Source organism: Myotis daubentonii, chromosome 3, assembly GCF_963259705.1.
Source record: "Myotis daubentonii chromosome 3, mMyoDau2.1, whole genome shotgun sequence".
Lineage (NCBI taxonomy): Eukaryota > Metazoa > Chordata > Mammalia > Chiroptera > Vespertilionidae > Myotis > Myotis daubentonii.
The window spans coordinates 196,338,836-196,366,818 of NC_081842.1; the positions used below are offsets into that span (position 1 = coordinate 196,338,836).

At 57.6% G+C, this 27,983-nt stretch overlaps 1 protein-coding gene across 1 annotated transcript; it reads left to right on the forward strand.

Moving 5' to 3' along the window:
* The first annotated feature begins 1,029 nt into the window (after positions 1-1,029).
* Positions 1,030-27,979, forward strand: COL8A2 (collagen type VIII alpha 2 chain). Its single transcript, XM_059690192.1, has 4 exons — positions 1,030-1,148; positions 8,642-8,684; positions 22,969-23,174; positions 23,807-27,979. The coding sequence occupies exons 3-4, from the start codon at positions 22,985-22,987 to the stop codon at positions 25,723-25,725; spliced, it is 2,109 nt and encodes a 702-aa protein (XP_059546175.1). The 5' UTR covers positions 1,030-1,148; positions 8,642-8,684; positions 22,969-22,984; the 3' UTR covers positions 25,726-27,979.
* Positions 27,980-27,983: the final 4 nt, after the last annotated feature.

Here is a 27,983-nt window from a genome sequence, read left to right on the forward strand (position 1 = left end):
ATGCAAGTCCCACAGGCACCTCCATCTCAACACATCCTAGCACCCTCCTCCTGGTCCGCCCTTCCCCACGGCCAACCAGAAGGCTGGGCACTGTCCTCGGACCTTCCTTTTACCAGGCCCCTCACCCCCACATTCAAATCCTGCCCACTCCACCTCCTTAACTCCTCTCACACTTGACCCCTCCGTCTGGCCCCACCTCCCTGGACCAGTCAGGATTATTCCAGCAGCCCCCATCTTCTCCCACACAGAAGTCAGGGGGCTCTTTCTTTTCTTTTCTTTTTAAAAAAATATATTTTTATTGATTTCAGAGAGGGAGAGAGAGAGAGAAAGAGATAGAAACATCAATGATGAGACTCATGGATTGGCGGCCTCCTGCATACCCCCTACTGGGGGTGGAGCCCACAACCCGGGCCGTGCCCCACTGGAAATCCAAACATGACCTCCTGGTTCATAGGTTGATGCTCAACCACTGAGCCACGCTGGCCGGGCAGGGTCTCTTTCTAAAGCTGAGCTGCTACGGAGTCTTCTGTGGCTCCCATTTTCCTGGAGGTGAAGCCTAGCAGCTTCACATGCCTACACGTTCGGCAGCCCCCAGCCCCTGCCCGCCTCCGGCAGAGGCTCACCTCCCGACACCCCCACGTGCCGACCAGGACCGCCCTCCTCCCTCAGCCCAGGTCACCATTTGCAGGGAGCCTTCTGGGACTGCCCCTTCCCGGCACTGAAAACCCCGCGCCCTCCTTCTCCGCCCCGCGTCGGTGCCCTCCGAGCTCTAGAGGGCGGGGGCCCGTGGGCACGGTGCGTGGGGTGACGGGGGACCAGCTGCCTGCGGGGTGTGGCTGGGGGTGTCTCCGAATGGGTCTCGGGGAGGGAGGCTGACGTCGAGGCCCGGGTGCGCGGGCCAGGCGGGCGCGGGCCTTGGCCGTGGCTGTGGAAAGAGGAGGGTGGAGGCCCCGCCCCGCCGCGCCCCTCCCGCCGCCCGGCCTCCCCCCCGCCCCCCACCGCCCGCCCGCCCACTCCGGCAGCCGCGAGGGCGGCCGGCAGAGCGACGCGGAGACCCGCCGGCGCGGACCCCGACGACGCCCCCTCCGCGGAGCCCGCGCCCTGGGCTGCCCTCCAGGGTCCGGAGCGGCGCCTGGCGGACCCTGCAGGTAAAGGCGAGGAGGCTGGTGCGGCTGCCGGGTGTGGGGGGCACCCGGGGGAGGACCCAGCCCACGCTGCCCCGAGGCTGTCCGGGCGGCTGGGCGGCCGCCTCCGTGGGCACCGGGTGGGGCTGGATCTGGATGCGCACAGGGTGAGGGCGCCCCCCCAGCTCCCTGCGCCCCTTCCCCTCTGAAGTTGCCCAGGCAGAACCCCAGATGGGGCCCCTCCGCTCTCCCTCTCCCAGAAGCCGGGCGCCCCCATCAGACGACCCGGTGGGCTCCCTGACTTTGAGCTTGTCACCTGGCCTCCGGGCGTCTTCCCACCTGAGAACGGGGAGGGACACAGCCTCCTTGGCCAGGTGGAGGAGAGGTGGCGCGAGGGGCCTCAGAGCGCCCTCCAGTGGGCAGGGACGCCCCCCAGCCCTCCCCTGGCCTCGCTCTGCCTTGGCTGGTCGGCTGGCCACCTCTCCGTTTCTCCGTCTTCCTGCTTCTGTCCCCCGTCCCTCCTGTTCTAGGTGTCCTGGCAGCACCTCCCCCAACAGGAGACAGTTTCTGCGGAATGTCCCTCCCGGAGGCTCCGGCCTCCCCAGCCCCAGGCCCACTTTGCAGGGGTGAGGGGGCTGCTGCCAGCCCGGGGGACCGACGGCCCAGTGTGTCTGTCTTGGGGCTGGAGACACAGTGGCCCCAGGAGTCCCTGGACGGAGAAATGCTGTTCAGACTGCGGAGCCCAGGAGTTTCGAGCTGGGGACAGGCAGGCCCCCTGAGTCTGCTTGTTGTGTGTGTGTGCTGCTGCCTATGAGCCTGTCAGCGTGTGCACTTGTGGGGTGAGCGGGGACAGCGAGTGTCTGCCAGGATGTTCTCAATGAGCGTGTCAGTAAGTGTGCGAGACCCTCAGTGTGTGTGAGAGCGTGCGAGGTCCTGACACGGAAGTGCTGCTGACCTCCCTCAGGGGGACCCTGGCAGCCCTCACGTCCTTCCTCCCGCTGCCTGGGTGCCTGGTGCTAGGCCTGCCTCGTCCGGTGGCCACTCAGAGAGCCCTAGCCTTCCAGGAGCTGCAGGCACATATGGAAGGTCTGGGGGCCGAGGGGCTGAGGTGGCTGGAGGGGCAGGCAGCCTGGGGTCCCTCTCTGGGAACGGATCTCCCCTGTCCTGAGCCCAGGGGAGGAGGTGGGTCTGAGGAGGCACCCTGGGGAGTCGGCGTCTCTGTTAGGGGGGAGATGTCCCCACTGGCCTCCTGCTGGGCTGCTGAACACCGCCAGACCCTGGGACGCACAATCGCCCCCCAACGATAGTGAGGACACACCAGGCATACACAGTCATGCAGAGCTACACTCCCTGCCACTGACAGTCACACACAGTCGCACAGGTGAACGTGCTCTACTGAAACACACTCCACCAGAGACGCTGAAACGACAGGGCACGTGCACATACCTGCACACACCCAGGCTCCTACAGACACACGGCCGCCCGCACAGCCCTGCCAGACAGACTCAGACAGGACAACACACGCACATCCCCTCACTCACACTCACACTCACACTCAGACACACTCACCGGGGACTCTCTCTCTGGTTTCACATTGTCTACCCAGAGAAAATAAGTGTTTCCGCTCTTTGGCTCAGAGGAAGGGAAAAGAAAAAATGGAACTGAATGTATCTGCTAGCAAGAGAGAAGGGAAAGATACTAAACAGGGCCCTCATCCTGAGCACCTCCACTACCACCCCTGCCCTGGGCCTGAGCCAGACCAGACATGGGCGGAACCCCAGCTTCCCTGCCCTGCTGCCCCCGCACTCCAGACCCCTATCCTCCAGGGGCAAGCCTAGGGCTTCCCTTGTAGGAAGTGGGGCCTCAGATGAACTGGTCCCATCTATGGCCTGAGGCCCTTGCAAGTTGGGGTGCAGGAACCTGGGGCACAGCAACCACTCATGTGGGGTGCAGCCGTGTCTCAGGGTGTCCGTCCAGGTACACCATGCAGGATGAAGTGTGTGCGGGAGGGGTGGTCAGGGAGGCAGCAGCTGGCTGGAGCTTTCAAGAACGAGAACTTTGACAGGTGCAGGGGATGGACAGGGTGAAGGGGAGGGCATTCCAATCAGAGGGAACAGCATGTGCAAAGGTGCGGAGGTGGGAAGCTGCAGAGTTCTCTCAGGGGCAGTGAGTTGCTGTTGGCTTATACAGCGGGGGAGTGAGTGAGAGGGACTGACGACTACTTTGAGGTCAGATTTCCAAAGACCTTGTCCCGAGAAAGGGTGTGAACTGCAGAGGGGTACAATCTGGCTATCACTCTGGTTTCTTTGGGGGTCACGGACAAAAGGGGATCTTATAGTCAAGGAGACTATTGTCCTGGGAGGAAGGGGTGGTTGCCATGGGAATGAGAGGAAGAAATAGATGGAGAGTAAGAAGAGAGACTAGACAGGCCTCAGTGACTGGTTGGCGGGATGAACAGAAGACAGGGCAGGAGCTTTGCCTGGGGTGACTGGTCTGTCCCCAGAGGAGACATGGGCTTGGACTCAAGAGTCTGTTGAGCTGGGAGGGCAGGGGTCTGGGTGTTGAGTGTGGCCATGAGTTGGGTGGGGGAGTAGTGTCTGGGAGGCCTGGGGTGTGTACAGAAGCTCAGGTGGGAGTGGGAGGTCATGTGTGTACACATGATTGCCCAGACATCAGCTAGGGAGGCCACACTCCAATAGGAAATCCCAGACTGTTCTGTGGTCATTTACGGGGTGGTGGTGTGTGGACAGCGGGCCTTGAGTGAAGGCAGTACATGCAGTGAGGGGAAGAGATGGCCATGGGAGCCAGACAGACCGGGGTTACTTTTCCTGTGACCCTGAGTAAGGGACATTCCAGCTCTGTGCCTCAGTTTCCCCACCTACCAAATGGGAATGTTAATACTTGTATCTAGGGTCATTTTGCCTGCAGAGGGGTGAGGAGGGTCCCAGCTCACGCAGTCATCGGGGTGCAGCACTTTCACCCAGACTTCTGATCAGTGTGTTAAACACTCCGATGAGATCCTGGGGAGGGCCTTGGAAAGTTTTTAATTGGGAGGTGACTCGCCCCATGTAACCTGGTTGGGCTGAGTCCTGGCTCTTGGAGGGCAGAGGAAGCGGGTGGCAGAGGGCTGGTGCCTCATGGGAGAGCTGGGCTCACTTCATGGATGGGCTTATAGAGACTCAGAGAGGAACTTGCCTGAGGTCACTCAGCAGCCAGTGGGAGGATTGAGTCCCAAGGCCAGGACCCGGGGCTCAGGGCTCTCTTCCTCCCAGAGCCTACCCGCCCCCCCCCCCCCCCCCCCGCAACACTTGGGGTGGAGGGAACCTTGTCAACTGAAGTTCCCTAATTTCCATTCTTCTCTCTGTCCCATTGCGGGAGGGGACCAATAAGAGTTTATTGGGCACCTACTGTGTGCCAGGTCCCTGTCTCATTTAGTCCTTGTAACCATGCTGCGGGGCTTGGTGACCCATTTAACAGAGAGGGAAGTGGAGGCTCCCAGAGGCTGGTCACTGGTCACGTGTCACCATGCTGAGGGCCGGACTGGGATTCACTCCCAGGTCTGTGAGCACGCACAGCTCACGTTCTTCCCACTGAGCCCCCGGTCCCTGCTCCCTGCCCGGTGTGGTGGAAAAGCAAAGGGAGCCCAGTGGGGAGCATGCACAGAGCACCAATCCCTTTCACAGCACAAGGGCTTTTCTGGGGAGGAGGGCACAGGGGAACAGCAGGCATGAGAAGGTCAGGCCCAGAGAGAGCCCAGAACAGTGAGGGTTGGGCACTGGCCCCGCGGGCCCTGGGAGGGAGACCGCCCCTGGGAGGAAGGGGTCCTGGTCCCTTCGGTGTGGCCTCAGGTGACTCTCTGGGTCTCCATAATCCGCCTGCGAGATGCCATCCGGGCTCTCAGGTGAGGAGCAGCGGAGGTGGTGGGGGATGGGGTCACTTCTCCTCTCCTGAAAGGTCTCCGGAGGTCTCTCCACATCTAACATCACAGCCCTCCATACCCAGAGGATTTCTGTCCTTCCTTCCGCTGTGGCTGCTCCTGGCCGCCCAGCAGCTCTGTGTGAGCCCTCCGGGCCACGCGCCCTCTGACAGGCGACCACGGCTCAGCTCGTGGCAGACATTCTTCTCATAGTTCCGGGAGCACAGCAAATCCCCCGCTTAGCCAGGAATGCACAGCGCCCCCTGCAGCGGCAGCAGGGCCTGGGTGGGGGCGCACCTGGAAGGAGGCAGGAGGGGCTGAGGGCGTGTGGAGGACCCCCACCCTCAGCCCCACCCCCAGGCACACTATGCCTCAGCTCCAGGGAGCTGGGAGGCTGTCCCCATTATCTGTGGGTCATCTGTGGACTCACAGCTTGGGTCCAAACTCTGGGACCATCCTCCCCTGGCTAGCTGGGCGAACTTGGGCGTGACTTCTCTCCGAGCCTCAGTTGCTTCAGCTGTAAAAGAGGGGTTAATAATCTCACCTCACAGGGCTTTGGGAGGTGTCACGGTAATATAGTAATATAATACTAGTGAACATTTATTAACCGCTCCTTTATGTCAAGCTCTGCTTGAAGTTCACCGTATGAAACCAACTCGTTTCATCCTCACAGATGCTCTAAGAAGCCGAGGCACAGGTGAGTGAGGTCACTGCTAGTCAGAGGTGGGGCTGGGAGCAGAACGCATGAAGCTGGGCTCTTAACCCATCATGTGATTTGTCAGGCAAGACAGCCCAGGGCCTGCTCCAGGTAGAGACTCAGAAAGCGGGGACTTCTCCCTCTGGGAGAGGCCGACGATGGCCTCGGGGCCATCAGCAACTCAGCTTGGAAAGTTGGGATGAGGATGCGGGACTGGGGCGCCGGCCGTCCTCCCTGGGAGCCCTGCAGCTCATAGAAGCTGGTGGGGCCGGGGGTGCATACTGTCCCACCCACATCTGGCCTGGAATTTAGCTGGTGGCAGGCTCTGTGCAAGGAGGGGATATCGCAGGGGAGAGGCTCACGGAGGAGATTAGGGAAGGCAGCTGGGGGTGGAGGTTAAGAACAGAGTCCCATTGAAGTTGGCTCAGGCACTGCCCTGGCCCACCAACCCGCCCCAGCTTCCTATTGTGTAGGACCGAGGAGGGAACCCTGGTCAACCGGAGTGGGCCCCTGAAGCCCCCGATGGGAGCTGCCCACCGTTCCCGGCCTTGAGGGCCGTGTTGCCATCTGGGTTGAGGCAGCACGGGGTGGGGGCGGAGAAGCAGGGACAAGGACCTGGAGCAGAGGCTCCAGGAAGCCCGAGTGCACAGGGTTTGGCCATTTTGGGGGCTGGGCAAGCCCCAGTGCTTTCTAGTCCCATAATCGTGGAGAATGGATGCCGCCTGCTTCCCAGGAAAAGAGGACAGTAATCCCTGCCTTACGCGGGGATGGGAGAGTGTGACAGAAGAACGCCTGGAGCATGCCGAGTGCTGTGTCTGGTACATAATATGTACTTGGGATTTAAAGGGCTAACGTGGGTGGAGGGTGTGGGAAGCCAGCTTTGAGCTGGGCCCCGGCTCTCTCATCCTGATATTCAAGGCATTTCTCAGGCCGACCCCAGCCAGCCCTCCTCATCTCACATCACCTGTATAGTGGAGAAGTTAACAACCCAAGCTTTGGAGTCAACAGCCTAACTTCAGAGTCAGATTCTACCCCTTATGAGCTGTGTGACCCTGGGCCAGTTACTTAACCTCTCTGTGCCTAGATTTCCACATCTGTATAAAGCAGTGGTTCTCAACCTTCTGGCCCTTTAAATACAGTTCCTCATGTTGTGACCCAACCATAAAATTATTTTCGTTGCTACTTCATAACTGTAATGTTACTACAGTTATGAATCGTAATGTAAATATCTGATATGCAGGATGGTCTTAGGCAACCCCTGTGAAAGGGTCATTCGACCGCCAAAGGGGTCGCGACCCACAGGTTGAGAACTGCTGCTTTAAAGGGGAAACAAAGTAGCTACTTCACTGGATTGTTGTAAGGATAAATGAGATAATTCCCTGAGAGCTCTCGGGAGAGTACTTGGCATGTAGTAGATGCACAGTAAATGTTAGCTATGTTTAGTCAGTTCATTTGTTTATTTTTGATTTCCACCCTGAGTTTTCACACCTCCAAACCCTCACACATGCTGTTTCCATGGCCTGGACTGATTGCCTCTCCTTGTCATCACTCATTTAAACCCATGTTTATTCTTAAAAAACCCAGACCCAATATGTCACTTTCCCTCCCCTCGCCTCATGGTGGGGTGGGGGTGGGGGCCAGAGAAGCAGGGGATGAGTTGGGCAGTAGGACCTCCCACCCAGCTCCATCAGCCAGACTGGGCCTTCAGACCTACCTGTGCGGTCACGGTGTTCAGAGTGGTAGGGAGGGAGGCAGGCTCAGCCGAGTTGGAGGGAAGGCCTAGGTGCTGCTGGCTTTAGCATCTGGCTGCTTGTACAGTGAGAGACGGGGCCAGGATGTCAGAGTTTCCATGGGGGCAGGCAGAGGCGAGCAAGCAGCTGAGGGAGAGAGTGACGCGGCCAGTAGGTCTCCTGCCAGGTGGGCTGGCTGGGTGTTCCCTCCCCATCCACCCATGAGTTACACCTGGCCCTGGCCTATAGCCTCAGCTCCCCTGTGGACAGCTGTGTGACCTGGACTAGGGCTTGCAACCACCTGGTATCATGGTTGATTGAGGCAGAAATGGGGACCTGGCTATTCAAGGTCCTGACCATATCACCTCCCTGCTCAACAACCTTCCATGGCTCCCCATTGCCTTCCCGAGGAATGCAAGCATGGCATTCAAGGCTCCTCACTAGGTTGCCGCCTCTTTCTCAGCTGCTGCTTGTCCTTTCAACCCCACAGCACTTCTGGATCTTCCCTGGATCTGCCAAGCAGCTTCCTACTTCCAAGCAGCCAGACATTTCTTTTCTGACTTTGTCTGCCTTTCAGGCTCCTACTCACCCTTCAGGATCCAGCTCCAGTGTCCCTTCCACATGAATCCTTTTGGGGAAACCAAGAGGGGAGGCAATGTTCCCTGCTCTGTGTTCCCGCAGCCCAGAGATCTTTGCCAATTGCGTGGTGGCCACTTGTCTGATGCTTCCAGCTAAATCAGGGCAGGACAGGGCATGGGGCTAGGCCATTTCTGTGTCCCAAAGCCCAGCCTAGGGTCCCCCACACAGTAGGAGCTCCTCCAGGCAGGAACCCTAGCTTGTGGAGGGGCACCCCAGCCCAGGGCCTGATACGTAGTAGGGATTTTTCTAGCGTGAACGCTGGCACACAGAAGGGGCTTCTTAAGCCTGGGCCCGGGACAGGAGGCACTCCATCAAGTCAGGGCCAGGCAGCCCGTGCACACGGCTAAGTATGCATGAAATGAATGAAGGGAGCCACCTCCTGGCTTCCTGAGGAGAGCGACTGAGGTTGGGGCCAATGTTCCAGCAGGGGCTGTTGGTACGACGCCCAGGGCAGGCACTGGGGTGGCTGTGAGTTAGGGCAGAAGGCTTCCCGGGCTCTGGCACCTTCCTGACCGTTTCTCTCTTCCGTCCTCAGGCCTCGCCTCTGCTGGGACCTTAGCGGCCCCTCAACCCGAAAGGTAAGCTAGACTGGGGGCATCCAGCAGGAACATCCCAGCGGCCGAGGCCACTGCCGGCTGCTGCCTAAGCTTGCTCCCCCCTGCTGCGTGGAAGCCCCTCCCAGCCCGGGGTGTCCAGCAGGCAGCCCCTCTTGCAGGTGACCTCAGCTCCCTGCGGCCCGGGCTTTAAAATCTCGGCCCAACTCGGAAGCAGCTTTTTCTCATTTGTGAACTATTTCTCCCCGGCTCCTTGGCGTGGGCCTGTGTTTGCTTGGCCTGCCCGGGTGCAGCGGCCTGGCTGTGCTCCTGCCGGGCCCCTTCCCTGCCCCGCCGCCACCGCCGCTGCCGCCACCGCGTGGGGAAGCCACGAAGGCCCAGGAATTTTGGCAGGCGTGGGGAGGCAGCGGGCGGCGGGTGGCGCTCCGGAAAAGGCTGCAAATGTGAACCAGAAGGCGAGGGATTGGCAGCGAAGGGGCCCTGCCTGGCCTGGCCCGGGGCCCGGGGGTGGCTGGGCCTGGGGGGGCCCTTCAATGTCCAGGCCTGGTTAGAAACTCAGGGCGTCTGCTGGGAAGTGAGTGATGGCACCAGCGGAGGCCTGAGCCCGGGCAGGGAAGGGCCAGTTCCCTGGCCAACTCCTGAGGGTGCACTGTTGTCCTGGTCCTGCCCAGGGCCTCTTCTGGGTCAGCTGCCCCCATCTAGTTATTCCTACCTCCCTGGCCACTTAGGTGCCCCAAGAGGCTCCTCCCCAGGGGAGTTAGTTGGGTGTCTAGTCTCAGAGATTGGTAGAGGCTGGGGCCCAGGTGGTGGACCTAGCTGCCTGTGGGGAGGGAGGTCCAGCCCTGCCCCCTCCAGCCCAGAGCTGAGAACTCTGGAAGAGCCACAGAGAAAAAGGGGCCCTGTGAGCGGTCACCCTGAAGGCTTGGCTGGAAGTGGGAGGTGGGTAGTCAGAGGTCTAAAGCCAGAGCACCTACTGTGCACCTACTGTATTGAACACCTACTATGTGCCAAGCCCAGTCAGGGATGAGGTGGGGGTGTGGGGAGAGATGTCTAGGAGGAGAAGATTTTCCCTGAGGGAGGCAGGGGAAGCTGCTTGGAGGAGGAGGCATTTGAACTGGGTCTTAAATGAGGAATAACATGTTTGCCTGGAGGAGAGAGACAGAAAGGGCAATCAGGGGACCACATGCAGGCGAAGGCAGGCAGGCGGGTACAAGGAAACACTGCGAAGTTTGGAGTGTCTGGCTATCAGAACGCTGGGGCTCGGGTGCACCGGGTTCCTCTCACCCCCTAAACGTGGATGTTTCCCCCAGGGCGAGTCCATGGCCCTCATCCAGGCTGCAGGAACCCTGTCAGTGAAGCCCAGTTTTATCTCCAGCCAAAGTCTCTCTTGAGTCGCTGGCCCATAGGTTCCTGCCTCCTGCATACCCACCCCAGGCTCCTTGCCCTGCTGTTTGCTCTGCTCTCAGTTTCAAACGTTCCACCGTCATCCCTCAGAGCTTGTTGAACTCTGACCTGTCCTTCACGCCTCCTTCCAATGCTGCTTCCCAGAGTGAGGTCCCCTGGGGTCTGGGAGGTGAGGACATTGGGACTCTTGGTGGAAGTGAAGCCTGGTAGGGAGGCCCGCCTGTCCCACCACCTGCCCAGAGCTGAGAACTCTGGGTGATGAGGTGGCCCCAGGCAGCCCTGGCCCAGCCTGCCGGCCCCTTCCCCCCAGTTCCCGGATTCCAGGCAGCCCTTTGGCTTTGGAGCAGTCCTCATACCTGCACATTGAGATTTGAGGGGGTCAGAGTCTCCTATGGATACCGTGGGACTGAGAGCACAGCTCATGGGCACTGGACCCACAAACCCCCATGCGGACCTTGTGGGGCTGCCCAGGGGTCGTCAGGCAGGTCAGACACAGACCTGAAGGTGGCACGAGCATCGGGGCTATAGATGCTGTCTTTCCGAGGGTCCCATCAAGTGACCAACAGCTCGGGGTTTACAGAGCCTGGAGCTCAGACAGGGATCTCGGTACAAGCATACAGGAGAGGACAAGAAGGACAAGCAGGGCCACAGAGGCCGGCAGACAAATGGGACGGGACACAGAGGTAGGGGGCAAGACCCACCAGGAGATGCCTGATCACAGGCAGCTGGACCTGGATTTAGGGACAGAGACGGAAGGAAGGGACACAGATGGGCGTGACACCCACCCGCAGGGCTCCCTTACACATAACTGTTAGGGTGTCCCCCCCCGCACCCCTCGTGACCTCAGGGCTTTGTGGGGCTCACCATCAGTCTCTCTCCACCCTTTTTACCCGCCTCCCATCTATTTTTTTTTTTTTTAATATATTTTATTGATTTTTGACAGAGAGGAAGGGAGAGAGACAGAGAGTTAGAAACATCGATGATAGAGAAACATCGATCAGCTGCCTCTTGCACACCTCCTACTGGGGATGTGCCCGCAACCAAGGTACATGCCCTTGACCGGAATCGAACCTGGGACCTTTCAGTCCGCAGGCCGACGCTCTATCCACTGAGCCAAACCGGTTACGGCACCCGCCTCCCATCTTAATTGATCCGCATCCTACAGAGTTTAAAGTCTGCCTCCTCCTCCAGGAAGCCCCATGAGAATAACATGGGATTTACTGTGTTGGTATCAGGCAGCCACTGGAGAATCCAGAGCAGGTGAGGGGCCTGGCAGAGCAGAGCCAAGTGAGTCCACAGATACGGAGCCAGAGCTGTTAGAGATGCAGATGCTGGGCCCTGCCCCACACCTACTGAGTCAGGATCCCTGAGGGTGGTGGTGCTTAAGAACCTGTGTTTCAAAAAAACTGTCTGATGCGCCCGGGCCACTGTGCTTCAGTGGTTAGAGCATTGGCCGCACGCTGAAGGGTCACGGTGTTCAATTCCTGGTCAAGGGCATGTGCCTGGGTTGCAGGTTTGATCCCTGGCCCCGGTCTGGGCGCATGTGGGAAGCAACCAACGATGTGTCTCTCTCATATCGTTGTCTCTCTCCCCCTTCCTCCCTGTCCTCCACTTTCTCTAAAAATCAATGGAAAAAAATGTCCTTGGGTGAGGATTCACAAAACAAACAACAGCCACTGTCTGGTGCACACTGACATTTGAGAAGCGCTGTTGCAGTACCTACAGGATGTGTCAGGGAGAACAGCGACGCTGAGGGCGAGGGGTGGGAGACCAGCTACTGTGACAGTCCAGGGGAGGATGCAGCCATCTCATTGAACAAATCTTTATGGAGGGGTGGGACGTGCTAGGCTCTGGGCTGCGTGTTGGGAGAGTGCAAGGTCTATATGAAGGCAGAGGCTGCGGGGAAGAGGAGAGGGAACAGAAGTGAGAGAAGTAGGGGAGACGGGTTGGATTGGGGGGTGAGGGTGAAGGAACGGGGCTGTCACGTGCAGTTGTGCAGTTGGCTCCCGTACAGGCCACCCGGGAACGGCAGTGAGTGGGGCCTGAGCTGGCAGGAGGGAGAGTGGCCTTTTCTATTGTGCTAATTAAGGCATTGCACCGGCTAGAGGGACTCCTGACTGCCCTGTAAGGAAGGAAGGTCAGAAGTGCCCCTGGCTTCTGGCCTGGGCACCTGGGAGTAGGGGAGAAGCAAGTAGTGACAGCAGTTTGGGTGCAGGTCTCTGAGGGCCGGCCAGGCGAACCTGCTCCGCTCATCACTGAGCACAGAGTCTGGGCTCAGGGCAGTGGTGGCAGCCCAGACAGATGGGGGAGTCCCTGATGGTGGGATGGGTGTGAGCTACAAAGTGCAGGAGGAACATGGAGATAGGAGAGATGAGGCCAGAGCCAGCCCCTTGGAGCAAGCCTGGGTCTGCAGAGTGGCAGAGGGGAATTCCAGGAGGAACCTTCCCAGGAAGGAGGGGAGCATAGTCCCAGGGTGAATTCAGTGCTGGAGGGAAGGAAGCACCAGGGTCAGAGGGTGGGAGTGAGCCTGAGTGGGACTGAGGGGTAAAGACATGCTTTCGAGAAGCTTGGCTGAGAAGGCTGGAAAGAGATGAGGGTGGCTGGGGGCCGGCGGCGGAGTTCGGCCTGTGCGGACATGGGCTGGAGGGGCTGGAGACTGGGGAGGGGAGGGAGGCACCCATGGACAGCGAGAGGCCCTGAGGAAGAGGTGTGGAGGGGCCTGGGCCTTGAGCGGGAGACAGAACCTCCTTCAGCTGAGACTCGGTAAAGGAGGGCGGGGAAAGGCTCTCCAATTTCCCAAGCTGGGGGAGTGGTGGGGGGTGGGAGCTCAGGAACCCTGGAGAAGTCTGGAGCTGCCCGGTTAGGCATTTGTGGGTGGGCATCCTGCCCAGCGAGCAAGGAGGGCAGTGTCTCTGTTTCTCTCCAAGATCCATAATTCCATCCTGGTCCTGAGCAGACCATGTGACCCTGGTCAGTTTCATCTCAGAAGTAGTCTGAGAAAAAGCCTAGAAGGCCAGGAAATGGATGTTCGGGCACTTTCACAAGGTCCTGGCCTTTGGCAGCAAGTCACCTGAGTTTTGTAAGAGTTGGAGGAGATGTTGCTTTACAGCAGGAGGAACTGAGGTTAGACTGAAGATAGAACTTCCTGGCCACCAGGGTAGCAGGACAGTGCAGCACACCTGGGGGTGCTGTCGCTCAGATCGTCTCAGTTAATCCTTTCACAGATGAGGACACTGAGGTTCAGAGAGGTTAATTCACTTGCCCAAGATCACCAGCTGGTAAGTAGCCGTGCTTGAAGGGGCGTCCAGGGGCTGCCAGGGCCTTAGGGACTCCCAGGATGGACCCCAGAGAGGGAGAGACTGAGCAAGAAATGCTGTTCACCTGCTGAGGTGGCAGAGACAGGGCTGGAGAGAGACAGACAGAAACACAGAGAGGAATTAGTCAGGGGCAGAGACCCAGGGAGAGAGCAGAGAGCAGGCTGGGAGAGCAGGGAGACAGGAGGCACGGGGAGCAAGCGGGGCAGCCGATCCCTATCCCGCAGAAATGTCTCCACAACAGGAAGCGTCTCATAACATACCTGTGGCTTGGCCAGGCCCTGGGGCTGCCTGCGCGCTCCCCACTGCTCCCTCGGCTGCAGCCGCCTGCCCGTCTGGGGTCCCGGGCTTGGAGCTGAAGGACCCGCGCAGGACTGTGGTTCGTCCACCCGCCCAGGAGGGGGCCACCAGGGCCACCCCAGCCACACCTCTGCACCGTCCACTGGGGGCCCCCTCCCTCCGGCCCCCTTTATCATCTGGCCTCTGAGAGCTCATCTGTGAAATGGGGTAGGGAATATGCGGGCCTCGAAATTCCATAGGGTCACCTCGGCCCCCTCTGCTAGTCACCCCGGGGCAGGACCCACTGAGGAGATTGGAGGAGAGAGGTCAGTTAGCTGGTGCCCGGTCCACTCCTGCAGCCGCAAGCCGTGTGTGTGTGTATGTGTGTGTGTGTGTGTGTGTGTGTGTGTGTGTGTGTGTGTGTAGTTGGGGGGGGGGGTGTTGCATTCATACCACTTCTTCCTGCCCGGGACCTACTCCTCCCCCACCGTGGTCTGAAAGACCCCCAGAGCACTACCCGCTCCCAGCCAGCCTCCTTGGCCGGCCTGGGAGGAGGCCCAGGCTGCCACAAAACGCTGACTTGGACAAAATGCTGTTTTACGGGGATTTGTTGAAAAGGGGGGAAATCCCCGTTAAGGACTTGCAGCTGTCCAAACACCGCGTCCACCCTGCCGCCGCCACTGCTCAATCCGTCTCCTTGTGCGCCCCACCTCGTGCCCCTGCCGGCCCAGCCCCTTCCCAGCTGCCCTGGCCCCTGCCTTTCTCCTGACGAGGTTACCAGAGAGGGTGATGGCTTGCCCAAGGTCACCCAGCAGAAGCAGGCTTGAGCCTCCAGGCCCTCCCACCATTCCTCTCTGGAAGCACAAGGACCTAGGGAATGAACCAGTTTTCCTTTGTGCCTCTGTTCCCTGGGCAGGCTGTTCGCAGCTGAAGTTCTTTGAGGCCGCGGGAATGTCCTGGCCTCGTCCCCTCTGGCCTGGGGCGGGGAAAGGGTGTGTGTGACAGGTATCTGTGCAGCCCGAAGAAAGGACTATGAGTTATTGGCCTGATCTTTAAAGTTGATGGTGAATTGAGCTCATCAAACATTTATTGAGCATCACTGTTTGCCAGCCAAATCCTGTGTTGGGCACAGAGTCGGGGGTATGTGGAGGGTAGAGAGAGTAGAGGAGTCAGAAGAGAAATAAGAACTGAGATGGGGACCCGCAGGCATCAGCGGAGTCCAGGAGGGAGCCAGGAGGTTTCCGACATCCAGGAATAAGTAGGAGGTAGGCCTGGAGCCACAGAGGCCAGAACTGCACACCGAGGCCAGAGAGCCTGGGGGAGCCTGTGTGTGTAGGGGGCAGGGGTAGCCGTGAGAAGGCGGGGGTGGGGGGCTCAGAGGTGCCCAGGCACCCTGGCTCTGATGGTGGCTGGGTGGCGGTGGGGGTAGTCTGTCCCACCTGGCTGCTGCCGGGAGTGTACCATTCCAGGGAATCATGTTTGTGCAGCCCCTGAAACAGGCTCGGCACCCGTCTTCGGCCATGTGCTCGCTCCCATCCCCCAACCCTCACCCAGACTGGCATGTGCCAGCCTTGCCTCTTAGAGCCCGAGTACTCGCCTCCTCAAACCCACAGGCGACTCTTTCTCTCCGTGTGCTTCTCTTTCGGTCTGGCTCTCGCGCCCTGGCTGTTCCCTCCTCCCCGCCCTCCCCCGCAGGACGTCGCAGTGTGGTTAAGAGCTCAGGTTCCTGACGGCCTCTGTTCAAATCTGGCTCCCACTCTAGACATCACCACTTCTCCGAGCCTCGGGCTCCTCATGCACAGGAAGAGGAGTAACAGCTCCCCTCGCCCAGGGCCCTGGTGGGAGTGACACCTCGGGAACATGAAGTGCCTAGGCCGGTGCTGGCAGGTCTCTGTGCTCAGTGAGAGCTGCCTTTTCCCCACAGACACTTCTCCTCCAGAGGAAGCGCTGCTGGGGTCCTGCCCCGCCTGGTGCAGGTTCAGGAGATGCTGTGGGAAGGTGGTGGTGGGGGGGGGCGCGAGTTCAGGGAGCCACGGTGGGGGGGGGGGCGGGACACTGCCTGGAAAGCCCCATTGCCAAGGAGGAATGAAAGGTAGGGAGCTCGTAGGGGGCCCTGTCCCAACTCAACTAGCTTTGGCTCTTCCTTTGGCAAATGTCTGCCTGTGTCCCCCACTGTCCTCCCCGCTGAGCCTGAGGTGGCCTGTCCTTTCCATCACTCTCCACTCCCAGCGAGGCCTTGGCTCCTGTCCCTAGAGCCAGGGCTGTCCTGAGTCCTCCTATGACGTTGGCCTCCGGCCCACTCAGGCCCGAGGGCTCCCTCCCCTCCCCGTGCTTCCTGCTGCATTCCCTGCCCCTGCTACCTGCTCCTCCAGCCCTGGCCCCGCACCACGCAGACATTCTGGCCCTGTGAGTGTGAGCACTGCTCCCCCCTGGCCTCTGGGCCCCCAGCTCAGGTGCCCCCCCTGGCCTCTGGGCCCCCAGCTCAGGAGGCCCCTTTTCCTGCTCAGGAGAGCTGGGATGGTAAGGTGGTGAGGGGCTGGGGCTCAAGGCTCAGACTGCCCGGTTTAGGTCCTGACTGCACCGTCTTCCTCATCTCTAAAGCGGCGCCAGCATGCTTCCCAGGCTGAATGCAGGGATGTAAATGTTAGGCTGTCAGGCTGTGCTGGCCAGCGCCTCCATCAGCAGGACCCGGAGGCCGGGCCTGCACGGTCAGCCTCGTGAGTGCTGGCATCCGTCACCTGGCAGTTAGAGCAGGGCCCCTGATGAGGCCTCAGCTCTCACACCTTCCCAGTCATGGGCCTAAGCTTCTGCTTCAGGGTCTGTGAAGCGAGGACATGAACGTATGAGCCCCGGGGGTGGGGGTCAGTGAGGGGGTCCCATTGAATGAAGCCTGCTTGGGTCTGGCGCGTGGGGCGCCCTGGCAGTGGTGGTATCACTATCGGGCTGAGGCTCAGGGAGGTTGTGTGACCTGCCCAAAGTTACAGAACCGGTTGATGGCAGAGCTGGGATTTGAACCCAGAGCTGTGTTGGCAGCTCCCCCAACCTTCTCCAGAGCCCTGCATTCATGCCTGCAAAGCTCTGTATGAGACTGGGTTTAGGGGAATGTGGGACTGCAGGCCCAGATGCACCCAGTTACTAGGGAGGTTCTGCTCCCCACAGGCAACCCCAGTGTGCACAAGCTTCCCCTGGGCCCCCCGGAGGCCAGGCACTGGTGCCCAGAGGCCCCTGAGTGGGGTGAGAGGAGCACCAAGCAGACATTTGAGGGGAAATGGGACTTTCTTTGGGTGCAAAATGCCATATTGCCCCCCATTCAAATATTGTGCAATATCTCTATCAGCACAGCAGCCTAGAAGCAGGTTGTTAGCCTGTTTAAAGACATCTTTATTGGGATATGATTCATGTATTATATAACGGACCCATTTAATGTGTATGATTCAATGACTTTTACAAATATATTCATGCCCTAGCTAGTTTGGTTCAGTGGCTAGAGCATCGGCCTGCGGACTGAAGGGTCCCAGGTTTGATTCCAGTCAAGGGCACATGCCTGGATTGCAAGCTCGATCCCCAGTGTGGGGTGTGCAGGAGGCAGTCAATCGATGATTCTTTCTCATCATTGATGTTTCTATCTCTCTCTCCCTCTTCCTTCCTCTCTGAAATCAATAAACATATATTAAACTAGAGGCCTGGTGCATGACATCCGCGCACTGGGGGGGAGGGCTCCCTCAGCCTGGCCTGTGCCCTCTTGCAGTCCAGGACCCGTCGGGGGATGTCTGACTGCCAGCCTAAGCCCATTCCCTGCACTTCCCCCAGGGTCCTTAGTGCTGCCATGGAGGTGGGAGAGGCTCCCGCCATGGCCACTGTGCTCGCCAGCCATGAGCCCAGAGTTGTATAACCATCATTACAATCGATTCTAGAACATGTATCCATTAGTAGTCTCTCCTCATAACTTCCTACCCCTGCCCTAGGCAACCACTAATCTACTTTCTAGCTCTATAGATTTACCTATTTTGGACACTTCATATAAATGAAATTATATAATATGATTTTGTGACTGATATTAGCATATTTTCAAGATTCATTTGTATTGTAGCATGTTATCAGTACTTCATTTCTTTTTTTATTAAATTAAATCTTTATTGTTCAGATTATTACATTTGTTCCTCTTTTTCCCCCCCATAACTCCCCTCCTCCCAGTTCCTACCCCACCCTCCGCCCTCACTCCCCACCCACTGTCCTCATCCATAGGTGCACGATTTTTGTCCAGTCTCTTCCTGCATTTCCCACGCCCCTTTCCCCCCCAAGAATAGTCAGTCCATTCCCTTTCTATGTCCCTGATTCTATTATATTCACCAGTTCATTCTGTTCATCAGATTATTTATTCACTTGATTCTTAGATTCACTTGTTGATAGATGCGTATTTGTTGTTCATAATTTGTATCTTTACCTTTTTCTTCTTCTTCCTCTTCTTAAAGGATATCTTTCAGCATTTCATATAATACTGGTTTGGTGGTGATGAACTCCTTTAGCTTTTCCTTATCTGTGAAGCTCTTTATCTGACCTTCAATTCTGAATGATAGCTTTGCTGGATAAAGTAATCTTGGTTGTAGGTTCTTGGTATTCATCACTTTGAATATTTCTTGCCACTCCCTTCTGGCCAGCAAAGTTTCTGTTGAGAAATCAGCTGACAGTCGTATGGGTACTCCCTTGTAGGTAACTGAGTTTCTTTCTCTTGCTGCTTTTAAGATTCTCTCTTTGTCTTTTGCTCTTGGCATTTTAATTATGATGTGTCTTGGTGTGGTCCTCTTTGGATTCCTTTTGTTTGGGGTTCTCTGCGCTTCCTGGACCTGTAGGTCTATTTCTTTCACCAGGTGGGGGAAGTTTTCTGTCATTATTTCTTCAAATAGGTTTTCAATATCTTGCTCTCTCTCATCTTCTGGCACCCCTATAATTCTGATGTTGGTACGCTTGAAGCTGTCCCAGAGGCTCCTTACACTATCTTCGTATTTTCGGATTCTTTTTTCATTTTGCTTTTCCGGTTGGGTGTTTTTTGCTTCTTCGCATTTCAAATCTTTGACTTGATTCTTGCGCTCCTCTAGTCTGCTGTTGGGATTCTGTATAATATTCTTTATTTCAGTCAGTGTATGCTTAATTTCTAGATGGTTCTTTATCACCACATTGAGGGTCTCATTAGATTTCTTGAGGATCTCACTATATTTATTGGCGGCCTCACCAGTCTTTTCGAGGGCCTTACTAAATTTATCGGCAGCTTCTAGACAGTTCTTGAGAGACCTTAAAAGTGTGGTTTTGAACTCTATATCCTCCATTTCTGTCATTTGTGTCCTGTTTCTTTGTCTCTGCATTTTTTATGCTTTCTTGGTGCACCCCCTTGTGGTCTTTGTGCACAGTCTTGTTGTAGTTAAGCCTTGATTGTTGTAGGTAATACTGGGGGGGATTTGACCTCCAGGCCAACTGGCTGTGAGAATCAGCTGTGTCTGCAGTGGGAGAACTTCTGTCCTCTAGGGAGGTGCTAATCTAGCCTTTGCCTGAGGCTATCCCGCAAATGCCTCTGTGCAAGGCTTGGGCAAGGTGGGTCCCAGGGGATCTACAGGGCGGGCGGAGCGAGCAGTTATGGCTGCTCCCAGTCCCGTCCCCAGAGGCTCTGCCTCTCAGTGTCCCAGCAACCGCTGCAAGTACCTCGGAGAGAAAGCTGCCCTCGAGTTCCGACTGCTGCCAGACAGTCCCGCTTCTCCCGTTTGAGTCTGGGTCTCCAGAGACTCGCCCGGAACTGGAGCTCAGAGCCTGAGACTCCCTCCCGATTGAAAACGACAACTGCGCCCTCAGCCGCCAGCCCGCTCTGTGTGCGCCTCTGTACCTTAATATTTTACTTCCGCACTGCGCCTCCTCTGAGTCTCAGTATGCTTTTCTCTTTCCTTCTAGTTGTAGAATTTCCCCTCAGCCAGCCTTCCTGTGGTTCTGGGTGATGTCTGTTCCATCTTTTATTTTTTATTTTTTAAATATATTTCATTGATTTTTTACAGAGAGGAAGGGAGAGGGATAGAGAGTTAGAAACATTGATGAGAGAGAAACATCGATCAGCCGCCTCCTGCACACTCCCCACCAGAGATGTGCCCTTAACCAAGGTACATGCCCTTGACCGGAATCGAACCCGGGACCTTTCAGTCCACAGGCCAACGCTGTATCCACTGAGCCAAACCGGTTACAGCTGTTCCATCTTTTAGTTGTATTTTTGAAGTGGTTGTGCGAGGCAGCAATCTCCGGTGTTTACCTATGCCGCCATCTTGGTTTCTCTCAGTACTTCATTTCTTTTCATTGATGCATAATATTCCATCCTATGGATGTACCACACTTTGTCTATTCATCAGTTAAGACACATCTGTGTTATTTCTACCTTATGGCTTTTATGAATAATGTTGCTGTGAACATTCACATACAGCATTTTGTGTGGACACATTATCCCTTTTTACAGATAAGGAAACAGGTTTACAGAATGGAACGCTCTAGCTAAGCTCCCTCAGCTGGTGAGAGGAGGACCAGGCTGACTGTCCCAATCTAGAGTCCTTGTTTCTCCCCACCCAGGAGCTGAGCTAAATGCTGTGACAGAGCTAGGTTGGGACATAAAGGAATGAGGGGTTGACTTTATGGAAGAAGGGTTGACAGCTTCCCCCAGCCTTGAAGGAGGAGTAGGAGAGGGAAGAACATTGCAGATGGAGAAACAGCAAGTGCAAAGGCCTAGAGGTGTGAGACTGCCTGGTGTCTGGGAGCCACAAGGAGTTCTGTGTTATTAGAGCAGAGGGCTGGGGGCGGGAAAAGCAGAGAAAGGCACAGTGGGTGACAGGGTTGGAGACATAGGCACAGGTTAGATTTATAAGGCCTTTGTATCCTACTTTCTTGAGGAAACTAAGCCATAAATACACATTTTTAATTAAGCATATATCAGTGAGAGTAGATTTATTTCAAAACTATTTCTAGCCAGTGAGTTATATTTTCATCTGCCTCATCGAAAGACATGGCCACATTACATGGTTCCATAAATATGGTCATTTTCATTCCAATTATTGTAACTCAGGAAAACTAGATGGTTTCTGAGTTTCTCCCTTAAAGGACTTGTACATTGGTTTGTGTGTACCTCTATAGTAGGGATGATATTGATATACTAGGGGCCCAGTGCACAAATTCATGCACCTTGAAAGGAACTATGGGCTGCAAGGCTGCGGTGGACACAGGGGCGGGTCTCGGCCCATCCTCCATGCCCCCGCCTGGTCCCTCCCACTGCAGCCCTGCCCCCCGCCCCCCTCAGCAGCCCCGCTCCCGCCGCTCCTGCCACTCCTCCCATGCGCTGACAGCACTGGCCCTGCTCGCACCTGCTGACGGCTCGAAGCCCTTGGGGCCGGCACCAGCAGCAGGTGCAAGCGCCTGGTGGGACCACGGCACATGGGAGCAAAGAATTTTCAGTAACCATCAGAGGCTCGCCCCATGACAGTGACCAGCGCCCCACCTTGGTCTGGTGCCCCTGCTCACTTGCTCCATCATCCCGCCATGGCTGACACCCGCAATGGTCTGCGCACGCCCCCTGGTGGTCAGCACAAGTCATAGCAACTAGTTGTTAGGTTGTTCTGCCGTTCAGTCTATTTGCATATTCGGGTTTTATATATATAGACTAGAGGTCCCATGCACGAAGATTCGTGCAACAATAGGCCTTCCTTCCTCTGGCTGCCAGCACCGGTTTCCCTCCAGCACCCAGGACCCAGGCCTTCACTCTGGACACCGCCTCCTGCCTTCACTCTGGTGCCAGGAGCCGCCATCTTTGTCATGTTAATTTGCATATACCCTTCTTATTGGCTGTGGGTGCTGCCATCTTTGTTGCTAAGTGATGGTCAATTTGCATATTCCATCTTTATTAGATAGGACATGTTGCCACCTATTTAAGAATAAGTCTGCCTGGCCAATGTGGCTCAGTGGTTGAGCATCAACCTATGAACCAGGAGGTCACAGGTTCAATTCCCAGTCAGGGCATATGCCCAGGATTGTGGACTCCATCCCCAGTTTGGGGTGTGCAGGAGGTAGCTGATCAGTGATTCTCTCTCACCATTGAGGTTTCTAGCTCCCTCTCCTACTCCCTTCCTCTCTGAAATTATATATATATATCCATTTCATGTTGACACTAGGCCACCAATTATCGTCCTTCTGCCCAGTGAATTGAGTCGGTGGTAGGGGGTTCGTGTCCGTGTAGATCTTTGATAATTCAGTAGGATGTGGTTCTACCAGGTCCTTTTAAGGTTTGGGTTTTTAGTAGGTGCAGCTGATGTGGTGTCCATTTCACACAGGAAGCTTTAGGAAATGTTAGTCATAAACCCCCTATTTTGAGAAACTGTTTTGCCTATGAGAAGAATACTGTTGAAATAAAACATGATTTTCCCAGAAACGAAAGCTTTGTATATGGATCAGGGTGATTCTGAAAGTTAAAAGTATAAATGTTAGAATGTTATGTTATTGTTTTTTTTTTTTTTTAAATATATTTTATTGATTTTTTACAGAGAGGAAGGGAGAGAGATAGAGAGCCAGAAACATCGATGAGAGAGAAACATCCATCAGCTGCCTCCTGCACACCCCCTACTGGGGGATGTGCCCGCAACCCAGGTACATGCCCTTGACCGGAATCGAACCTGGGACCTTTCAGTCCGCAGGCCGACGCTCTATCCACTGAGCCAAACCGGTTTCGGCTGTTATGTTATTGTTAATTGTACTATATTACGTATTCAATAGGCAATCCTGGCTTATCAATAAAAATTCCCATCTTGGGGAGGGGAAAAGCCTTGAACGCCATACTAAGCACATGGACTTGATCCTGAAGGAGGGGGAGCCCCGATGGGCACCAAGGTCCTGTGGAGTCAGACAGATCTAAGGCAAATCCCAGTTCTGCTTGCAGGAGGCCTTCGCTTTAGTTTTGTGATCTGGAAAATGCAGATGACAAGAGTAATACCTTGTTTAAAGTGGGGGATTGAGTTCCCACCTCTGGAGAGCTCATCTCAGCACGTGGCTCAGGAAGGGGTCTGGCTGCAGAGTGACTGGTGGGGGCAGGCTGTTGTCCAGGGGAGGGGGCCCGAGACCTCAGTGGGAATGGAGAACCATGGCTGGCTTAAGGAGGTTTAGGAGATGCCTCGTGCAGACTCTGAGACTTGGAGAACTGCTTGTGAAGAATATCTAACTTCTGAGCTTTTTGTGAGTCCCTGGGCCTGGTGCCAAACCACCCAGGGGCTGGCTTGATGGTCCCCCTCCGTTCCTCCCTGCAGCTCGTTCGTGGACGCCATGCGGTGGGCTCTGACGCCCCTGTCGGTGCCGCCTCTGCTGCTCCTGCTGGTGCTGGGGTGCGGGCCCCCGGCGGCCACCGGCGGCGGGGCCGGAGGGGCAGCGGGATACGCGCCGGTGCAGTACGTGCAGCCCATGCACAAAGGACCCGTGGGGCCGCCCTTCCGCGAGGGCAAGGGCCAGTACCTGGGTGAGTACCTCCCCACCCGCTGCACAGGGCCTCGGATAGCGGCGATCCCCCAGCCCCCTGCCTCCCGACCTCCATCTCAGGCTCCTCTGAGGCACCGACGCCCGCCCCGCTCCCGCTCCAGGTCACAGCCCGTCAATCACCACCTAAGAGCCCACATCCACTCTTTCTGATGCTGGCCCAGGGCCTCCCACCCCCGAGGGCCTGGAGATGCTGGCGGGCAGCGAGGGTCTGTAGCGGAGTAGGGGCGGGGCGGGGATTGTGGGCTGGGATGCTGCGCAGACCGGCTCTACGGAGGGCTGCTGGCGCCACCTGGCGGCCATTCCACTCCCGGGCATGCAAGAATGAGGCTCCCAACCGGGGTAGGTTGGATGCTAGGAGCTTTGGGTGAGGAAACCCTGACGCCCCCAAGATTGCCAATGGACCCCCTGAAACTCCATCTTCTGTCAGAGCAGGGAAGGGGAGAGCAGGGCGTGGTCTTCACGAGCAGATACAGATCCTTGTCTTCTCCCAGTGCACCCCGTGCTGCTGGGGGGGGAGTGGGTAGAAGGGTCCTCGGTCCCACTGACCAGGCCCCTGACTGCTCTCTCTCTCTCTCTCTCTCTCTCTCTCTCTCTCTCTCTCTCTCCCCTCAGAAATGCCTCTACCGCTGCTGCCGATGGATCTGAAAGGAGAGCCTGGCCCCCCTGGGAAACCCGGGCCTCGGGGGCCCCCTGGTCCTCCTGGCTTCCCAGGCAAACCAGGCACTGGGAAGCCGGGGCTACATGGGCAGCCTGGCCCTGCTGGCCCCCCAGGCTTCTCCCGGATGGGCAAGGCTGGTCCCCCAGGGCTCCCGGGCAAGGCTGGGCCACCAGGGCAGCCAGGGCTTCGTGGGGAGCCAGGGATACGAGGGGACCAGGGCCTCCGAGGCCCCCCAGGGCCCCCTGGCCTCCCTGGACCCTCAGGCATTGCTGTTCCTGGGAAACCAGGCCCTCAGGGGGTCCCAGGGCCCCCAGGATTTGGGGGGGAGCCAGGGCCCCAGGGGGAGCCTGGGCCCCCAGGTGATCGAGGTCTCAAGGGGGATAATGGGGTGGGCCAGCCAGGGTTGCCTGGGGCCCCAGGGCAGGGGGGTGCCCCTGGACCCCCTGGCCTCCCTGGCCCAGCTGGCTTGGGCAAACCAGGTTTGGATGGGCTTCCTGGGGCCCCTGGAGATAAGGGTGCGTCTGGCCCTCCCGGGGTACCAGGACCCAGGGGGGAGCCAGGGGCATTGGGCCCAAAAGGGCCCCCTGGGATGGATGGTATGGGGATTCCAGGGTCAGCAGGGGTGCCAGGGCCACAGGGCCCAGCAGGGGCCAAAGGGGAACCAGGGACCCGGGGTCTCCCTGGTCTGATAGGCCCCACTGGCTATGGGATGCCAGGATTGCCAGGCCCCAAGGGGGACAAGGGCCAAGCTGGAGTCCCAGGGCTCTTGGGGGACAGGGGTGAGCCAGGTGAGGATGGGGAACCAGGGGAACAGGGCCCACAAGGCCTTGGGGGGCCCCCTGGACTTCCAGGGTCTGCAGGGCTCCCTGGAAGACGTGGGTTCCCTGGGCCTAAGGGGGAGGTAGGGCCTGGAGGACCCCCAGGATTGCCTGGCATTCGGGGTGACCAGGGGCCCAATGGGCTGGCTGGGAAACCTGGGCTCCCAGGAGAGAGGGGGCTTCCAGGGGCCCATGGACCCCCTGGACCGACTGGGCCCAAGGGCGAACAGGGTTTCACAGGTCGCCCTGGGGGACCAGGGGTGGCAGGAGCCCTGGGACAGAAGGGTGACTTGGGGCTCCCTGGGCAGCCCGGCCTGAGAGGCCCCTCAGGAATACCAGGACTCCAGGGCCCAGCTGGTCCTATCGGGCCACAGGGTCTGCCAGGCCTAAAGGGTGAACCAGGCCTGCCAGGGCCCCCTGGAGAGGGGAAAGTGGGGGAGCCTGGTGTGGCTGGGCCAACAGGCCCCCCTGGGGTCCCGGGTTCCCCAGGACTCACAGGCCCTCCTGGGCCTCCGGGGCCTCCTGGCCCCCCTGGCGCCCCGGGGGCCTTCGATGAGACTGGCATCGCGGGCCTGCACCTGCCCAATGGTGGCGTGGAGGGCGCCGTGCTGGGCAAGGGCGGCAAGCCGCAGTTGGGGCTGGGAGAGCTGTCGGCCCACGCCACGCCTGCCTTCACCGCGGTGCTCACCTCACCCTTTCCCGCCTCCGGCATGCCTGTTAAGTTTGACCGGACTCTCTACAACGGCCACAGTGGCTACAACCCGGCTACCGGCATCTTCACCTGCCCTGTGGGTGGGGTCTACTACTTTGCTTACCACGTGCACGTCAAGGGCACCAGTGTGTGGGTGGCCCTGTACAAGAACAACGTGCCCGCCACCTACACCTACGACGAGTACAAGAAAGGCTACCTGGACCAGGCCTCTGGCGGCGCGGTGCTCCAGCTGCGGCCCAACGACCAGGTGTGGGTGCAGATGCCCTCGGACCAGGCCAATGGCCTCTACTCCACCGAGTACATCCACTCCTCCTTTTCAGGGTTCTTGCTCTGCCCCACATAACCCACGGGCGCTGCTGCCCTGACCTCCTCCTCTTTAGTGGTAGAGAGAACTTCTCAGTTACAAAGAACCTGCATTTAAAGAAAAAACCAAAGGCTGAACAGAGGTGGGCACAGAGGCGGCCATGCCTTGGCCTTGGCCTCGGCCGGAGGAGACTGACTTGGTTTCTCCCTCCATGCAGGCTGAGGTGGTTTCTGGAAGAGGCTGGCCTGAGCTCCTCCTCTCCCCGCAGTGTCTGTGCAGTGTCGGGGTTGGGACCCCATTCCTGCCCTGCCTGGCCTGCAGGCAGGGCCCCAGGACACGGTCCAGCGGTGGGAGACCCTGCCCCCTGAGTCCTGGGCTCTCCTGGGTGGTGAAACGCTGCTTCTCTGTGCATCAGAGCTGAGGGGACTGAGCTCCCCATCCATCCCCTCGGGGGGACATATTCCCAAGCACTGCCCTTCCTGCTGGCCCCCAGATGGTACCTGCTCAAGGAAAGGGGCACGGCCTCTGTTATTGGCTGGGGCTCTTCCAGCTCCCTGGGACCTCCAGCATATGACGGTGGGTCCCCTGGAGAGTCTGTTTCCCTCCAGGGGTAAGGGAAGGAGGGGGCCATTGGACCCCCTGCCAGGACTGCAATCCCAGGGCTGATGTTGTGGCATCAGGCATGTAGAGGTGTGGCCCCTTCTGCAGGCTCCTGGGAAGGGCCATCCCCCCTCACGGTGCCAGCCGCAGCCATGGGAAATGGTGGTTTGTGAGGGGTGGGGCACGGGCTGGGACAGGATGGCAAGCCTTCACATGCCTTTCCATCTCCTGGGCTGCCCCCACCAGCTCTGGCTCTGTTCAGCGAGAGGGCCGGTGCCCAGGCCGTAGGGAGGGGCACAGACAGCCCTTTCACCTCCTGGGGGGAGGGCTGATTTTCTCACAAAATTGTAAGGGATCCTTGCCACCCCCCCCCCAATCCAAGTGACCCCAAAGCATAGCCTCTCGTTTAGCCCTCAGAACAAGGTGCACACAAGCTCAGGCATGAAGACTCCGCCTGCTTTTCCTTAATAAAAACCACATGTATGTGTGTGTCCACTAAAGGGGTTAATCTGCGGGGGCTTCCTCTCCTCCCACCTCTGGTTCCAATTTCCTGTTCTAAGCAGGATTAGGGCCCAGGAGGCTGAGGCTCTGGGAAAAGGGGTGCCAGCAGGCCCCTTTGGAATGAGTTGGCTCTGGATGTTTCTGCCGTTTTCCCCAGTCAGAGCTCCCCTGCAGGAAACAGGCAGGATCCCGCCCCTCCCCTCAGCACTTAGTGCGAGCTGAGCGGGTAAAGCTGGGATTCGTGCTGGGGCAGGGAAGGTGGACGCTTGCCCATGCAGGGATAGCCACTCTCCCGGTGGCGTGGGGCCTCTCCATCAGCCCTCCCCAAGCCAGCCGCCCGCCCCCCGCCCCCCAAGTGTGAGCCTGGGTCAGTCATCGTGACCTGGTTGCACTGCTGGGCCTGGCAGGGCCAGGACGTCCGTGTTGAGAACGGAGGGTGATGGCTGACTTTTGACTCGCTGAGCTGTGGCTCCCGCAGGCCCCTCACCAGTCCTCTTCCCACCAACGTCTCCCAACAAAGCCGACCCTGTGACTGCTCATGCTAACTTTCAAAAGGAAAAAGGAAAACCAAATCTGCCCAAGTGACACTTTAAGAACAGGTTTTGGCGGGGGTTCACAGCGGGGTTCTCACTCCCCAACACCCAGGAGAGCCGTCTCAAACCGTGGGCCTTCTGCTCAGCCCCTTCCTGGGTCACAGCCACCATCAGACCCGTTGGGGAGGGCTTCCCATGGGCAGAAATTCCACAGTTCCCAGTGAGAACCCAGGGCTCGAAGGAGGATACGGGGGAGCCAAAAAGGCTGTTTCACAAAAGAGTTTCTGCTAAAAGTCACTCCTGAAGCCTTTGAGAGGGGTGGCCGGTGCTTCGAAGTGTTATGTTCCAGGTGCTGTCTACTTAACTGGCTAGCTTTGATAAATGATGTCAGATTTTAACAATGAAAACTGCATTACCTTGTGCATTTTTATATTCTGATTCCTCACTTTTTTTACGGTTAAGGTTTAAGTATTTTCCATTAGTAATTTCATTTCTAACCTGGTAGAAGCAGCTTAGTTCTCTACATACCTATTAAGTGCCCTGTGTCACAGAAGATTCAGAAAAAATGCACTTGGGAATCCAAGAAAATGGGACTTCTTTTTGAAAAGAAAAACAACGGTATTGACTGTGTCAACACAGCCTCAATAAAACCTGTTGTGTAAA

Excerpts from the sequence above, each read along its gene's own strand:
- COL8A2 (XM_059690192.1), top strand. The coding sequence starts at position 22,985 with ATGCGGTGGGCTCTGACGCCCCTGTCGGTGCCGCCTCTGCTGCTCCTG. Across the intron at positions 23,175-23,806 it reads GGGCAAGGGCCAGTACCTGG|AAATGCCTCTACCGCTGCTG; the intron begins GTGAGTACCTCC and ends CTCTCCCCTCAG.